Consider the following 17,527-nt stretch of genomic DNA (forward strand, 5'->3'; position numbering starts at 1 on the left):
GAAGGCAGCTTGGTTAGTAAATGTCATTAGTGTTAAAATGGGTCTCTGGGACATGTATTCAAAAGAAGTGGCAGCTTTTCAAAACAGGAAATGCAAATCGGAAAACAGGTTGAACCCTGTGCACAGTAGACGAGGCTATTGACAAGGCTTTAGCTCCCCTACACTTAACCAATTTGGTTTTTTTTTTTTTTAATGTTTTATTAATTTCTGAGAGAGAGAGACATACAGCATGAGCAGGGGAGGGTCAGAGAGAGGGGGAGATAGAGAATCTGAAACAGGCTCCAGGCTCTGAGCTAGCTGTCAGCACAGAGCCCGACGCGGGGCTCAAACCCTCGAATTGTGAGATCATGACCTGAGCTGCAGTTGGACGCTTAACCGACTGAGCCACCCAGGCACCCCTTGGTATTTTTTTTGAACAGTGAAAGAAAGAGAAGACTTTTGCTAGCAAGTAGCAAAGGTTTTGGTTTGTTACTGGGTATTCACATTGGTGAAAGGACAGGGTACATGAAACCGCTCGCGCTTTGTAGAGGCTGTCCTGCTGATTGGAACTGAAACTGAAACATAAGCAGAAGTTTTAAATCCGTGACTTGCAGTAATTTAGGAAATAATGGGAGGTGCAATTCCGCTGTTTAGAAAAGCAAAAGTTAGAAAAAGTCCAGATGTCCTGCAATACTGAATGGATCCAGTCATGGTACATTTTGCAGACTTGACTACGGTGTAGAGCCCACTGCATAATTGAGGCTTTTAAAATACTTGTTGAGTGAATGATGGTTAAGTTTTTATAATTTATTACTAAGAGAAAAAATGGGATGTGAAATGTTGTTTGTGGCTATGGTAATAAAAATTTACAGACACTCGAATAAATACATCAAAATGTCAGTAGTGATCATATGTGGAATAGCATTGCAGTTGATTTTTTATATTTTTGTATTCTGTGTTTTCGATACTTTCAGTAACTATTAGAATGTAAAAACAACTATGTTAGCAAAGATAGCTGTCCTTTTTAAATTTTTTATAAGTTTATTTACTGATTTTGAGAGAGAGGGAGAGAGGCAGAATCCCAAGCAGGCTATGTGCTGTCAGTGCAGATCCCGATGTGGGGCTCGATCCCACGAATGGTGAGATCATGACTAAGAGTTGGACACTTAAGGGACACTTAAGGCGCCCCCAAAGATAGCTGTTCTTAACTCTCCTTCGTCTTAAAGGTGCTCCATCTTGAATTTGGCTTACGATATGTTCTGATTTATTTAGGTCTGTTTCACTTATTACTAAGTCTCTAAGTACAGTTGATCCTCATTCACAGATTCCACATTTGAGATCTTGCCTACTTGCTGTGTGTTGTTTGTAACCCCGCATCAGTGCTCAGGGTGCTTTCTGGCCATTTGCAAACACGCACAAAGTGGCCAAAAAATTGATTTGCCTGACCAGCATGTTTCCTCCTCAGGTTGAGCAAGGTGATACCTTCTTGTTTGAGCTCTCACATCATAAATAAGTGTCCTTTTCACAGTCTATTGAATGCAACATAAAACTTTTTTTGCATTTTTATGCTTTTTGTTGGTGACTCGCTGTTTAAAATAGCCCCCGAGTGTCATACTTAAAGTGCTCTGTTGTGTTACTCGGCACAAGAGTGTGAGGGTGTGCTTTCTGGAGAGAATACCTGTGTTAGATAAACGTTGTTTGAGCATGAGCTAGAAGTGCTTTTGGCTGTGAATTCAGTGCTCACGAATCAACATCTTAAACGAGGTGTCTTTATCTGAAGACACACGTAAAAACAAGATGATGTGTCTCTAGGAAGAGAACAGAGCCAGAAGGAATTCAGATGATTCACAGTATTGGTCTGTAGATATCGTGCTGATCAGTGACTTTTATATGTTCCTTCTAAACATTTTGTGACATATTTTCTAAAGTGAGTATATTCCTTATGTTAGAAACAGTATTAAATGTCTATCCTGAAAAAGATGTGAAGACTACTTTTAGCGAAAATGTTGTTAAATTGGAAGTCTGACTTATAAGTTGACTTAGTGCAACAATACATGGAAAATTATAGTCTTGAGAAATTGCTTTATTTTAACCACTTCATTCTTTTAAAAATGTCTGTTAAAGGATCAAGAGTTGGTCAAAATAGTTGGAATACGATACGAGGTTGGGCCCCCTACGCTCTGTTGCCTCAAACTAGCATTCATAGATCCCGCAACTGGAAGACTTTTGGACAAATCTTTCTCTATTCGGTATGTGTTACTCTTTCTTTATGGAATTATTTAATGTTTCGTCTGCTGATTAGCGTGTCCTTTCTATAGCTGCGGGGTAGATAGTAGAGCACTCTGGACAGCCTAAGGTGTGAGCTGAGGTTCTCATAGCTGGGAGCCCCCTAGAAGTAAAAGTAGTGTGCTGTAGCAACAATTAGGCATTGGCATGTTTTATACCTTTTCCCATGCCACTAATGTGTGGAGAACTCTGGCTATAGGGGACTTGATGTCTGTCTTTGTTTTGAGAAAATGTTAGAACAAATGATTTGCAAAACATGTGTTGTCCATTATGGTGGCCCTTAGCCACATGTGGCTCTTTAGCTCTTGAAATGTGGCTGATTTCAATGGAGTGTGATGTTAAGTGTATGTATGCACTGGATTTTGAAGACTTGGTAGGAAGAAGAAGAATGTAAATAGCTCATTATTTTGTATTGATGACCTGGTGAAACCGTATTTAGGATATATAGGATAAATTAATTTTACTGGTTTCTTTTTACTTTTTTAAATAAAACTAGTCAAAAAGTAAACATTAGAAATGCAGCTCCCCTCCTTTTTCTTTTGGACATTGTTGCTCTAGACTGTAACCTGCTGTGCAGGAGCTTAATAACCTTTTATTTCTGTTTAGATACCATGATATGCCGGACGTCATTGACTTTCTTGTGTTGCGTCAGTTTTACGATGAAGCAAGACAGAGGAATTGGCAGTCTTGTAAGTCTGTCCTTACCGAGTCTCGTACACCCTGAGAGAATGGTCTCTCAGTTTATTAGCCTGTTATTTTGGTTGTCGTCCTGCTTATTATGGTGGATGCAAACATGTGAATTCTGGAAAGAAATATAAGTGCCTGGAAAACATTTTTCGCTTTACTTTCCTTAATAGACTCTGTTAGCCACACAGCGTCTCTCGTGGGGGCTACTTCTCACTTGCTGACTCTGTCCTTTCACTCATCCCATCCTGCAGTGTTTCCTATCTTTAATGTGGCTGGTCTAATTCACAGATTATCTTGTGATCTAAAACAGTCGGGGAATTGAAAAATAATGCAAATTATTTCTAATCTGCATTATAAAGAATGCAGCCTTGCAGGAGAGTTCATTCTCCTCTGATCAGTTTTGGTGACTTACTAGGAACAGTGAGTTGTACTCAGGCCGTGTCATCTAGTACACACGTTTGAAGTGATGTTAAGGCCTCATTAATTTTCCTAGTTTTTGCTGCTTTTTTCTACAGATAGTTAGCTTTTAGTACAAATTCCCTGAGCTACCCCTATTTGAACTGAAAGATTGAGAATGTGGCTGTTCTCAGCAGACTGTTTTTAATGGCAATACCAACAAGAGTCGTCAGGATTATTTTGGGACTACAGGTAAAGACATTTTTATTGAAGAAAAACATCTAGCTACTCACAGAAACAACAGAAAGCAGACTCCAGTCATCTGGACCGTGCAGGAGTTAACAAGGCCGGTGGCCAAATTCTGAGGAACTTGAAGGTTGCGCATCTGTTCTGTTTATCCAGCCCCCAATGGCAGCTAAGCTGGAAGCTCTCTTCTGTTCCGCCCACACGTGCATCCAGACATTGTTTTCAACTCTGTTCTTGGGAGCTGAGCCCTAGAGATGGGTTCCCACTTGCCCCTTGAAATTTATGTCTTTGTTTTATTTTTGGGATTGGGAAATTAACATACCAGATCTTTTAATTCAAGTTTGCTCCCCCATAAAATCTGACCTGTTCTCCCAAAGTTGCTTAATTCTGATTTACTGTGTTAAGAACTTTACTAAGCATGTTCATCCTACTCTTGAATAGGAAAAAATAGATTTTTTTTTTTGAGAATTCTTAAAAGCCAGGTTTTATCTTCAGAAAAGTGATTTCTTAAAGTTCCTTTTAAGTGTTATCTTACAGTGAAGAAATATTTTTATCTAAACTGAAAGTATCTTCTGTTTTTTTGTTTGTTTTTTTTTTTGAAAAAATTTTTTTAAAGTTTATGTTAGAGACGGAAGGGCAGGGAGAGAGGGAGAGACAGAATCCCAAGCAGGCTCTGTGCTGGTCACGCAGAGCCCAGCGCAGGGCTCCATCTCACAGACTGCAAGATCATGATCTGAGCCACGATCAAGAGTACCACCCAGGTGCCCCTCTTCTAGTTTTAAATAAATAGGGAAGGAAAGTTATTATAAAGTTGATTCTTGGTATCAAAAACTGGCTTTTTAAAAAAAGTTTGTTTTGAGAGAGAGAGAGAGAGATGGAGAATCTTAAGCAGGCTCCATACTCAGCATGGAGCTGGACGTAGGGCTTGATCCCACAGCCCTGGGATCATGACCCAAGCTGAAATCAAGAGTCAGATGCTCCACTGACTGAGCCACCCAGGCGTCCTGGGTTTCTAGCAACTTTGAAAAGTATAAAATATACATAAAAGTCAGGTTGACATGAATTTAAAAAATATTTTAAGAACCTCAAAACAAGCAGCTCTAGTATTTGTGATATTGCTATTTTTTTCAGTTTTAGGGAGTTCCTTGTAAACATACTTTGTTAATACTGTTTGTGGGTATTTTGTTACATAAATATTCTTTCTTAGGAGTGAAATATAGCTTTAAATTTGATGGATACCATTTCTGTATAACTTCCCTTAAAGACCGAATTGTTAATGCTGGCGAAGCAGGTTTTTTTGTTGTTGTTGTTACTGCTTGTGTTTTGAGAAAGGTAGAATGGATGGAAAGGAAAAGGCAGGGTCTAGACAGCAGTCTGTGTGCCTTCCATAACACGTGAGGCCGAGCTCACCAACAGTGCGCTCTTCCAGAAGGCATGCCGCTGTGTGACACACAGAGCGTTGCTGGAGGCAGTTGGCGCCTTTGGTACATACAGTTACTTTGGTTTGTGGACGGAGCCTCCTAAGAACTGTTTCCTGCTTTTATGTATCCTGTTGAGATAAAGACATTATGTGGGTGTTTAATTCTTCCAAATAATAAAATATGTAAGCATTTCCTAGGGTACATCTAGAACTGATTTTTAATGTAAAGTCTTAAGAATTAAAATTCTGTTTTATGTGGAAATTTCATATAGGGACACCTTTAGAATAATTACGGATTAAATTCTAATACCTTTATATAATATGTTTTATTCAAGAAATACATATTTCAGAGGTATTCAGTATCCTTACTAAGCAAGTATATATATACTAAGTGTGTATATATATATATACACAAGTATACTTGTGTGTGTCTGTATATAGATATCTGTATATAGATATCTATATACATACACACTAAGCAAGTATATTTTGGTCATATACATTGTTACAGAAGATTGTTGAGTTTTGTTCAGCTTTGTTCTTTGTTCCATGTTGAAAATGCAGTAGAACCTATCTTGGAGAAGTGTTTGGATCCACTAAACAACAGAATCCAGTCAGAATCATTTTAGTCTGTTGTACTGTGTGGTTATACACCTTCAGTAAATTGCTCAGTGTGACATTGTATCTTTTTACATTTATTTTATTGCTGAAGATTGCTGGAAAGTGAGGAAGGATGGCTAATTTTAAGACTAAAAGAGTAATTTCTTTTTTATCTATATCGTGGTATTTCATCAATTGAAAATGTATCACAGACACGTGGTCATCTTTTTTAGGTGACAGGTTCCGTTCTATCATTGATGACGCCTGGTGGTTTGGAACGGTGCTAAGTCAAGAGCCCTACCAGCCGCAGTACCCGGACAGTCATTTCCAGTGCTACATCGTCAGGTCTGTATGCGGGTGAAAATGGATTCTTTACAGACATTCGCTCATTGTGGCGAGTGGCTTGATGGATAGTATGTTTCAGGTTAAAGACCATGATTTAGTCTGTCCCTGAGTCCTGTCCGTCTTCTGCGTGCAGTGTCTCTGGGCCGCCCCGGCTGCTTGCTGTTCACCGGAACCCCTGGGGGGGGGCGGGTTCTGCTTGCTCCCCGCTCCTGTTTCTGTAGCCTCCCAATAGCCCCTTGCTTAGGCACACACGCTACGTCCTTTCCCCTCTTCAAGGAAATTTTTGCTGCTTTTCCATCGGCTATGGAATAAAGTCACATTCTGAAGCGTGGTGTTCAAAGCTTCACAGGGCCTTTGAGTGTTTTTCACCTACCCTGGGTACAAGCCACGCAGCATTTCTGACTTTGTCTTTGAAACCACCATCCATTTTTAATGCTTTCTTTTTCACATGGTACATCCTCCTAACAAACCTTACTGCTACCATTTAAACTTGCATTGCTACAGTACGGTTTTCACATTTTCCTTTTGTTTACTCTTGTAGTGGACACCTAGGTATTAGCCACAAGTTGTTTTCATGAGCGGCTAACTGGACTTTGTTTGTTTCTTAATAGGTGGGACAATACTGAAATTGAAAAACTTAGCCCATGGGACATGGAACCAATTCCTGATAATGGTATATAAATTTTTTAAGTTTTAGCAGACTCATTTTTAAAAATATTTTTTAAACATTTATTTATTTTTTTTTTTGAGAGGGAGGGGGAGGGACAAAGAGAGGGAGAGAATCCCAAGCAGGCTCCACGCTGTGAGCGCAGAGCCCAGTGTGAGGCTCAGACTCATGAACCATGAGATCTAGACCTGAGCCGAAATCAAGACTCAGATGTTTAACCGACTAAGCCACCCAGGCACCCCATTGTATATCATTTTTAAATAATGAAAATATTTTTATCTGTTTTCAGGAACTGTAAGGTTTACTAATAGTCAACAGAATTAATATGTATCTGGCTCATTAATTCTTACCATAGGCTTCCAGTTTGATGCTGACTGCATTTTAGTGGCCCACTGTCATTTCTTACATAACCCTGGCTAGTTGTTTTTTAGAATTTCTCTCTGTTTGGGCTGGTTTTGTATTCACTCATCATCCAGGGTTTGCATTTCTGGTGCTGGTGTTAGAGACGTGCTGTGTGGTCCTCAGTGCATTCTGTCAGGAGGCACATGGTGTCCACTTGTCCTGTTACTGGGGCTGTTAACCTTCATCATGTGCTGAGCTGGTGTTGGCCCGGTTTCTCCACTATAAAGCAGCTGCTTTCTCCTTGATGGCGTCATGTTGAGGAGTTTTTGACAACTTAATTATACATTTGGTTGATTATGTTTCGTCTTGTTCTTTTTAATGGAATTTGTAGTTGATCCACCTGAAGAATTAGGAGCTAGTATTTCTGTCACTTCCGATGAGCTAGAGAAATTACTCTACAAACCACAAGATGGTGAATGGGGCCAGAAATCGAGAGATGAAGAATGTGAACGAATTATTAGTGGTATAGATCAACTTTTGAATCTTGGTAAGTTTTTAGCATGGAACGTTTCATGTTCAAGTTTTCCTTTCCACAAAAGTATTTGTTTTGTAAATGTTTATTTTTGAGAGAGAGAGAGAGAGACACCTGAGACAGAATGTGAGGAGGGGAGGGGCAGAGAAAGAGGGAGAGACAGAATCTAAAATAGGTTCCAGGCTTTGAGCTTTCTGCACATAGCCCGACGCAGGGCTTGAACTCACGAACTGCGAGATTATGAGCTGAGCTGACCAACTGACTGAGCCACCCAGGTGTCCCTCCACAGAAGTATTTTAAAATAGCAGCAAACTGGCGTGGCATTCTTCACTAAAATTTCTACTTGCTACTTTTTGTTTGGGCCTGCATTGTTCATATATATATATACACATTTTTTTAAATTTTATTTATTTCTAGGAGAGAGAGAGACAGCGTGAGCAGGGGAGGGTCAGAGAGAGAGAGGGAGTGACAGACTCTGAAACAGGCTCCAGGCTCTGAGCTGGCAGTCAGCACAGAGCCCGACGCGGGGCTCGAACCCACAAACCGCGAGATCATGACCTAAGCGAAAGTCGGATGCTTAACCGATTAAGCCACCCAGGCGCCCCGGGCCTGCGTTGTTCAATGTGGCTCTCTTTTTGAATAATTTGCAGAGAAATAATCTCTTAAGGGTAGTGAATTCATTAAAATTTTTTGTCTGCCTTCACAGACATAGCAGCAGCTTTCGCAGGGCCAGTTGATCTGTGTACATACCCGAAGTACTGTACTGTAGTAGCTTATCCAACTGATCTCTACACAATTCGAATGAGACTCGTTAATCGATTCTACAGGTTAGTAAAAACCTTTCAAAATAGTTTGAGAAGGCATTTGGTCATCCTGAGTGGAGTGAATGGAAGTCATGGTTGATGGTGGTAGTGGTGGAGTGGGGGCTGATTCACGTTATTTTCTGTTTCACTCTCTTTCATTATAGTGATCTTGTGGTCTTATGTGGTCAGGCACTGTTTGATGTTGGAAAGAAGTCAGATTAAAAAAAGAATCCATGTTCATTCATCACCCTTTAGGAGTCCGTGTTTGTTATGAATTATGTTAAGTAGTTAGACAACATATTTATTTGCATGTTAGCAGCTTGATTTAAAAATAAAGTTGAATTTTAAAAATTGGCCTTTGAAAGATTGATACCCCAGAGTCATCAGCTTTTTATCTTTGGCTCCTAGAGCACTGATGAGTATAAAATTTCCTGTTCTCAGTGATTAAAAAAATTTTTTTTCTTGTTTATTTTTGAGCAAGAGAGCGAGACAGAATGTGAGTGGGGAATGGGCTGAGAGAGAGAGGGAGACATAGAATCTGAAACAGGCTCCAGGCTCTGAGCTGTCAGCACAGAGCCCGACGCGGGGCTTGAACTCCCGAACTGTGAGATCATGACCTGAGCCGAAGTCGGACGCTTAACTGACTGAGCCACCCAGATACCCCGATTCTCAGTGATGTTTTAAGTAATTGATAGTATTTTATTTATTAGAATTCATCTACTTTGAGAAATTACCATTTTAGAAAACTGACTTCTTACATTGGTGGTGTCCGTTTTGTCTCTTAGGATTAATGATATTTAACACCTTTTCTTCTTTGAGTCTCAGTAGCTTCGGTTGTGCCTCTAGACACTGTGAAAGGGAAGGTTGCTCTGTTGGTTTTCTGGATGTGATTGAGTGAACTGTTAAGATTTTTGCTCTTTAAATGTATTCTCTGTGGTTTAGCTTCCAATATAATTGTTTATAAGTATGATCAGGTTGATAGCATTAGAAGGTAGTTCATTGTAACTTTGCACTTAGGATGTAATATATTAATACATGCTGGCTTAACGAGCTGAGATTTTTTTTTTTTAACCTGGTTTCATTGTTTTCGTTTTCTGACTCCTAAATTGCCTACTTTTTATTTTGAAGGAGGCTATCTGCGTTAGTTTGGGAAGTCAGATACATAGAACATAATGCCAGGACATTTAATGAGCCTGAGAGTGTAATTGCAAGATCAGCTAAGAAGATAACTGACCAACTTTTAAAATTTATCAAGTAAGTTACCTCCTATTATAGATGTGGAAAGTGACTTTGCATATTTATACCTCTTGCAGCCATCCAGTTCTTAAGTTTTGTTCCCTGAATTATACCCTTTTAATATGCTATATTAAATTACTGTGCGTATTTATTGTAATTATACGTTCAGTAAGGGCATGAAAAAAGAATCCAATTTTTTCTGCTTTCTAAAACAGGAAATAATTTTATACTAAGAGTTGCCTTCTATATGCCCTTCACCTGGTTTCCCCTTAGGTTAACATTTTTCATGACCGTGGTGTCCTTTTGACCCACGAAGACATTCTCCTTGGTGTAATACTAATGGCTGCACATGCTTGCTTGCACTGGGAGATCAGTTGGGAAGAGGATGGAAAAGGGGGATCTGAGTTTTGACCTCATCTGTTCTAATGAACATCCTGTCTCACTTTGGACAAGTTGCCCAGCCTGTTTCCTTTAAAATTAATGAATTTTCTGTGTGATCTTCATGCCTTTTTACCATAGCCATAAAAATTGTGTGGAAGAATTCTGTGTTGGAGAAGATAATTTATAAACTGTGCCATCATTTTTGCTATGTGGCTACAAACTGGGAAGTAACTGGTTCCAGTCTCTGTTGCTTTGCTGGGTTGAATCCACCTCTTTCCTGGATGACCTGGATTTATTTCTTCTTCCCAGAGCTTTGATTTTTTTCTACTTCTGGAAACTCACATACCCATTTTCATCTTCTTCATGCCTAGATATTCCTACTTCAGCATTCTTTGTTCTGTGTGTACAGGGAAGTTAAGATCTAATTTGCTTTAATTTTTGTGTCTCCTCTATTTTATCTGCAATCTGTGTTCCTGGTACTCACTATATGAATATTCCTAGTGATGTGTAGGAAAACTCATCTTCACATTCATCCAGTTGAGGCTATACATAGATTATTTCTGGATTACCAGCTTAATTTTTATGCATACTTAGCTGGGGGACCAAAAACTTATTTCAGTATTCTCAGATGGTCAGTTGTTTCCACAGAGGGTAGATTAAAAGGCTGACATTCCTCTGCTTGAAATTAGGTGTGCACACCTAGGGAGCTGTTTATATCTTAACCAGTTGTTTGAGTCTTTGACACCAGCAATGACATCTGCATACTCTTAAACCTGTGACAAATTGCTTTTTAGGAATCAAGACTGTACAAATATCTCAGAACTTTCTAACACTTCTGAAAATGATGAGCAAAATGCCGAGGATTTGGTATGACTGATGTTTGTCAATTTTATAATGATTTCTGTTCATTTCAAATGGTAACTTAAAAATATTGAGTGAAGTAGACAGATAACAATTCTTGCTATATTCCAGTGAACTAATGAAACTATTTTTGATAAAAATATATTTTTTAATTGTCTACATGTTTAGTGAAGTAATTTGTTTTAACCAGTAATTGATACCAAATAAATAACATAAGTCTAAGTCAATAACGTAGCTGAGGAATATGTCTTCTACTTTTGCAATATCCAAGTTGGATTTAATTGTAAGTACAAATAAATGAAATTGTGCTCACAGTCTCACAAGTTCCTCACACTAGGTGGTATCAAAGTTCAAGGCACATATCAGTCGTGTTGGGTAATTTCACTTCATACAGAATCGAGCAGGAAGTTGCAGGAGTTGCAGGAAGGATAATCTTTAAAAACTGTATAGTGTCAATTTCTACACAGGCTAATTTCTATTGGAATAAAAATGTGAATATTTCATATAGGGAATAAGAAAATGTGTAGAGTATGAAATTCAGAAACTGTAGGAGATGGTTTCTGGGGGTTTTATGGATAGAGAGAAAACACAAATTGGAAGTTGCTCATGCATATCCTACTTTGGTCCTGAACAAAGCAACTTTTTATAGCTCTCTTTTGGAATTGATGCAAAATTCCAATTGATGTACGTTCCTAGGGAGTGTACAGGGTTATTAAGAATGGTTGGTTCATGGGCGTCTGGGAGCCAGAAAGGTCTGATTGGGTCTGCCTTTTGAGATTTTTGTAAACAAGTTAAATCCCTTGTAAGACCTAATGTCTTTGATATGCTTTTAGATTATTAGATTTCAAATGAGAATGTTAACACTTAAGGTGCTCTGATTTTTATTCCTAGGACGATAGTGATCTTCCTAAAACATCATCTGGAAGAAGGAGAGTAAGTTAATCCGCCTGACCTTTGATGTTTACTTATTCTGTGTTTTGAAAGCAGCCTAAGAATTCAGGTGTTAACTCTGAAAAGTTGCATTGATCTGGGTATTGAGTATTAACAGAAATGGGAAATCACTTAAAGGTGCATAGTTAGGGAAGGTTTGGTGGAAGAGTTGGGACTTGAACCTCGTTCTCAGAATGAGCTGGAGTGGGAGGAGGTCACGCAGAAAGTAAGGAGCTGTTAGGACCTGTGTCAGAAAGTAGGCATGTGTGGCATGTCGACCGGCTGGTGACAGAGCACTGGGCCCACTGGTGTAGGGACTGAGCGTTGCGATGAGCAGGGCAGCTGCGTCTGGCTGTTACGTTGGGAGTGGATGTGATCTTGAAAATCAAGGATTTCATTTAAATTTAAGGGAGAGACTCAATTTCACAATCATAATAGATGAATAGATTTTGAAGGATAACAGGAAGGGGACTAAAGGAAGTGAGGAGTCTTGCAGGAACTAGAGAGTGCAAGGTGGGAGCCTTGTGTGCAGTGGGGAGGGGGCAGCCCTTGTAGGGGAATGTTCACTAGGATTTGGTGAATAAACCTTTTTTTAAAATGACAGTTGTTGGGTGGAAGGGGTTCAAGAGAATGATATATGGATGTAACAAGTTTCAGATACTGGGTTTAGTTATAAGTTTTAGATACTTAGTTTGAATTGCGGTGTCCCTAGCAGCTCTGACGGTTCTGTAACACGTTAATTAAAGGAAAGGTAATTAAATTTTTTAAAATGTTTGAGAGATACACCGTGCTAGTGGGGGAGGGGCAGAGAGAGGGAGAGGGAGAATCCCAAGCAGGCTCCCCACTATCAGTGTGGAGCACAACATGGGGCTCAGTCTCACAAACCATGAATCATGACCTGAGCCAAAGTCAAGAATTGTACACTTAACCAGACTGAGCCACCAAGGCACCCCTAAAGGAAAGGTTATTCATTTAAAAATGCTTCACATTTAATTTTTAGTTGTTTTTTTTTTAACGTTTAGTTTTGAGAGAGAACATGAGCAGGGGAGGGGCAGAGAGAAAGGGAGACAGAGGAGCTGAAGTGGGCTCTGTGCTGACAGCAGAGAGCCGATGTGGGGTTCAAACTCATGAACCATGAGATCACGACCTGAGCCAAAGTTACACTGTCAACTGACAGCCATCCAGGGGCCCCTAAAAATGCTTAACATTTAAAATTTTGTCTAAATGCTGTTTAAATGTAAGCTCTTTATCATGCTCCTTTTCCTAATATGTTTGCCCCCAAATAACCTTGAGAAGTTTAACTTGAGGTATTGTCATCTGATTGTCATTTTCACATAATTTCATTTTTTGTCCGTGTAATTTCATTTCTAAACAGAATCCCAGGTGTTTAATATCTGTATAGTATTTGTTTGCTGTGGCCGCCATAGCAAATTACAAACCCAGGGACTTAAACAATAGAAAAAAAGACATGGTCTTCTAGGGCTGCAGATTAGAAGTTGGACACGGGTCTCACTGAGCTAAAATCAGGGTGGTGGCATGGCTGTGTTCATTTCTGGAAGCTCCAGGGTAGAACTCCTTTCCTTGTATCTTTTAACTTCTAGAGTCTCTTGTCTTCTCATCCTTTATCTTCAAGCCAGCATCTTGAAATCTCAAAGTCTCTGGCTCTGACCCCTCTGCCTCACTCTTAAAAGGACTTTTGTGGGCACCTGGGTGTTCAGTCGGTTAAGCATCTGACTCTTGGTTTTGGCTTGGGTTGTGATCTCCTGGCTTTGTGGGTTCGAGCCCTGCCTCAGGCTCTGCGCTGACAGTGTGGAGCCTGCTTGGGATCCTCCCCCCCTCCCTCTCTCTCTCTCTCTCTCTGTCTCCCCCTGTCTGCCCCTCCCCTACCCCGCTTGTGCTGTCTCTGTCTCTCAAAATAAATAAACTTAAAAAAATTTTTTTAAGAAGGAAATCACCTTTGTGATTACATTGGGCCCATCCTCGTGGTCCAGGCCAGCGTTCCCATCTCAGGATCCATACTGGTGATCAGATCTAACGTGTACAGTGCAGGTCATGAGTTCTTGAATTAGGATGCAGATATCTTTGGGGCCATTCTTGAGCTTACCACATTATCCAGTGTGATCCTTCACATTCTGTGAAAACATTTTCTAAACTTGGGAGATAAATGGTAGAATGAAAAAAAAAAAGTGGAAGAATGAAAACCGAATGTGACATTACGGGGTTTTACATCAAAGTAGATCTCTTCAAAGTAGATAGAAAATGAAACTAGCCACATTGTTATAGTATTTACGGCCACAGCTCACGTGCGTTTTTACCACCGTACTATACCATACCATAGTGTGGCGTGTCCAAGATGGAAAACACTTACAATAATACTGTGAATGTATTTTTAGGTCTGTGATTGGAGAAAAACGAGCATCAAAGCGACAAGCTATGTTGAAAATAACTGGAAGAAACAGTGTAAGGAACTAGTGAACTTAATTTTTCAGTGTGAAGATTCTGAACCATTTAGACAACCTGTTGATTTGGTTGAATATCCAGTAAGTTGCCATTGTTTGAATGTTTGGGCCTTCTTTTGTATAGATTGGGGTGGAGGTATTTAAATTAAACTTTAACAAGTCAGATGTCTTAGTTGCATGTTAACTTGGTCTCTCACCACTAAGTCAGCTGCGGAAGAGTTGTATCACACAGTTGTTTTTGAATGTTTAGAGACATCCTTGTAACTTGGGCTAAGATGTAGTCACTGCTACATCTCATTGGGAGGATCCTACCTGTTTGTTTATTCCCTTAGTAGGCTCAGCCCCAGGAAAACTGTAAATTGGATAAAAGCATCTGTATTCATTCCTCCAAATATGAGAATGGAATGACCTTTAAAAAACAAAAAAGATTACAAAGCACAAATTTACTGTAAAAGCCTGGGAATTACTTGAGAGTCTAAAGAAGGAAATGAAAACCATTTCATATCCTACTAGATCTGTCATTTTGGTATACTTCTTGTCTGTATGTCTCTTTTTTTAAAAAAAATTATGATTCTTAAGGTCCTTCCAACCTTTTTCTCTTCTCTAATTTTGAAATATTTTAGAGATCTGATGCACTTAACACTTCTAAAAGTAGGAACTGAATCTTTGAACTAATTAATTGTTTTTAAACCCTAGGACTACCGAGATATTATAGATACTCCGATGGATTTTGGAACAGTAAGGGAGACTTTAGAAGCAGGAAATTATGACAGCCCTTTGGAATTTTGCAAAGATATCCGGTTGATATTTAGCAATGCAAAAGCATATACACCAAACAAAAGATCAAAGGTAATTTTAAAAGTGGTTCTCAAGAAGAGAGTGCGTGGTCTGTGTTGATGGTCATCTTCCACTTGTTGGTAGGTGTTGGGAGATGAAGGGTGAGCGAGGAGGGCGACAGCACTGGCCCGGCCAGAGCCCTGCTGCTGTGCGCTCAGCACAGTTCCTGCCCGCCTCTCCTCGCGTCCTGGAAACAAGTGGGAATCGGAGGCCGCGAGGCCGCCAGTGAGAAATGAACAAATTTGAACTTGATACATAGGGTGGGAAAAGTCAGTTTCTATGCACGTAGGAATCTTGAAGAGCAGATCAGAAGTTTACTGATAGAGTCTGGAAGGTGATTAAAAGTAAGGAAAGGAAAATCTGAAGTGGGAGTAGGACTCCTGAGGGCACAGTAATATTTCCAACCCAAAGACACCTGAGCCTTCTGATTATTGGAGAACACGGGTAGTGAGTACGCCCCTCACGGTGATGTTAGAGTGTTAAATGTTGGATAACTTCACAACTTGTCGAAGCACAATGAATAGACAAAAAGTGTACATAGTTTCTCAGTGAGTTCTCACAAATCTCCCAAACTCTTGTAGCCAGTATGCTGGTAGTTTAACAAATCGCAGTGATTTGAGAAGACTTTAAAAAAGTAAAGTACTTGCTTAATATTATAGCACTTTGTCTCTGATCAGCAACTATCACTGCTAATAAGTAACCATTTTTCCCTGATTTCACTTTCTATATTATTCATCACCAGACTCCTCTGTGGTATTATTTCTCAATCTGAGAACTCTTTCCTTGGATTCAGTGTGCAGATTTCACATCATCTTAAATCAGTTTAGCATCAAGTCCAACGTTTTTCCAAGTTGGTGCTGTTGTCAGTATTCACTGTTACTGAGACTTTCTTTCCAGAGACCAAGTAAATTTCATTCATGCCTTCCTCTCCTTTATTTAAAATATTAATTGAGGATACACCATAAATTGAATAATTTATTGGACTTTTGTATATTATCAGAAATGCAAAATTGTGGTTAAATATATGTAATATAAGGCTTTATTATTTTAACCATTTTTAAGAGTATGATTCATTAGCATTAATTATATTCACAGTATTCAATGATCACTGCTTTTTCTAAAACTCTTTCATCACCCCAACCATGAAGGAGTAACTCTACGTTCACTCCCCCCTTACTCCTTGGTAAATGTCTCATCTATTTTGTCTGGATGCACTTGCCTATTCTAGATATTTTATATAAATCAAATCATATAGCATTTGCCATTTTTTGTCTGGCTTCTTTCATGTCTGGCTCCAGTCACTTAGCAGAATGTTTGAAATGTTCGTCTGTGGGGCGTCTGGGTGGCTCAGTCAGTTAAGCGTCCCACTGCGGCTCAGGTCATGGTCTCACAGTTTGTGGGTTCGAGCCCCGCGTTGGGCTCTGTGCTGACAGTTCAGAGCCTGGAGCCTGCTTCAGAGTCTGTGACTCCCTCTCTCTCTGACCCTCCCCTGCTCACACACTCTCTGTCAGAAATAAATAAAACATTAAAAAAAAAAAGGAAACGTTCGTCCATGTTGTAGCATGCATGAGAACTTTATTCCTTTTTATGCCTGAATAATATTCCATTGCATGCATATGTCATTTTATTTATCCGTTCACTTCTTGATGGACAGGTGAATTGTTTCTATTCTTTAGCTGTTAGGAGTAATGGTGCCATGAACAGGGCCCGTACCATCTGCAAACCTCAATAGTTTCACTTCTAGCTCAATAATCTGAGTGATCTTTCTTTTTTCTTTTTGTCTAATTGTTCTGACTAGAATTTAAATTAAAGTACAGTATTGAATAGCAGTGGTGAAAGCAGGCAACCTTGTCTCATTCCTGATCGCAGGGAGAAAGATTTTCAGTATTTCACCATTGTGTATGATGTTAACTGTGGGGTTTTTTCATACATGCTTTTTTTTTTCCTTTTGAGTAGCCAATAACTTTAGTGCCCATTTTTGTTACATGTTGTTCAACTCAAGTGTATTACTGAATTTTATATAAAACCTAATGAGAAGACAGATAACATGAAAGTGATTCTTAAGAGAATCAGACTTCAGACTTAATGTGATTAAGAAAATAAAATCACTTGTTAAAACTGGTGACTTACGTTAGAATTCAGATTCGAAGGACAGGAGTAAGGTATACACAAAATACTGCAAATAGTTACCAAAGATCACTTCAGATGAAGTGGGGTTTTGTTTGAATTTCACATGTATATGCAATACATATATGTGTGTGTATATATATATATTTATTTATTTATTTTTTAATAGTTTATTGTCAAATTAGTTTCCACATAACACTCAGTGCTCATCCCCACAAGTGTCCTNGTTTTTTAAATGTTTATTTAGTTTGAGAGAGAGAATCCCAAGCAGGCCCCTCACTGTCCATGCAGAGCTGGATGTGGGGCTCAAGTTCACGAATGGGAGATCCTGACCTGAGCTGAAACCAGGAGTCAGATGCTTAACCGACTGAGACACCCCCCCCCCCCCCCCCC

General features: G+C 39.4%; 1 protein-coding gene across 1 annotated transcript in view; it reads left to right on the plus strand.

The window, feature by feature from the left end:
- BRWD1 (bromodomain and WD repeat domain containing 1) overlaps positions 1 to 17,527 on the plus strand; it is a 120,359-nt gene that overhangs the window by 85,409 nt on the left and 17,423 nt on the right. The window contains 11 exon segments of the mRNA XM_077765488.1: positions 2,104 to 2,228; positions 2,872 to 2,954; positions 5,848 to 5,959; positions 6,571 to 6,632; positions 7,360 to 7,515; positions 8,207 to 8,327; positions 9,432 to 9,557; positions 10,715 to 10,787; positions 11,673 to 11,714; positions 14,105 to 14,251; positions 14,867 to 15,019. Of these exon segments, the coding sequence (XP_077621614.1) occupies positions 2,104 to 2,228; positions 2,872 to 2,954; positions 5,848 to 5,959; positions 6,571 to 6,632; positions 7,360 to 7,515; positions 8,207 to 8,327; positions 9,432 to 9,557; positions 10,715 to 10,787; positions 11,673 to 11,714; positions 14,105 to 14,251; positions 14,867 to 15,019 (1,200 nt within the window).

This window comes from Crocuta crocuta, unplaced genomic scaffold, assembly GCF_008692635.1.
Source record: "Crocuta crocuta isolate KB4526 unplaced genomic scaffold, BGI_CrCroc_1.0 scaffold84, whole genome shotgun sequence".
NCBI classification, from domain to species: domain Eukaryota; kingdom Metazoa; phylum Chordata; class Mammalia; order Carnivora; family Hyaenidae; genus Crocuta; species Crocuta crocuta.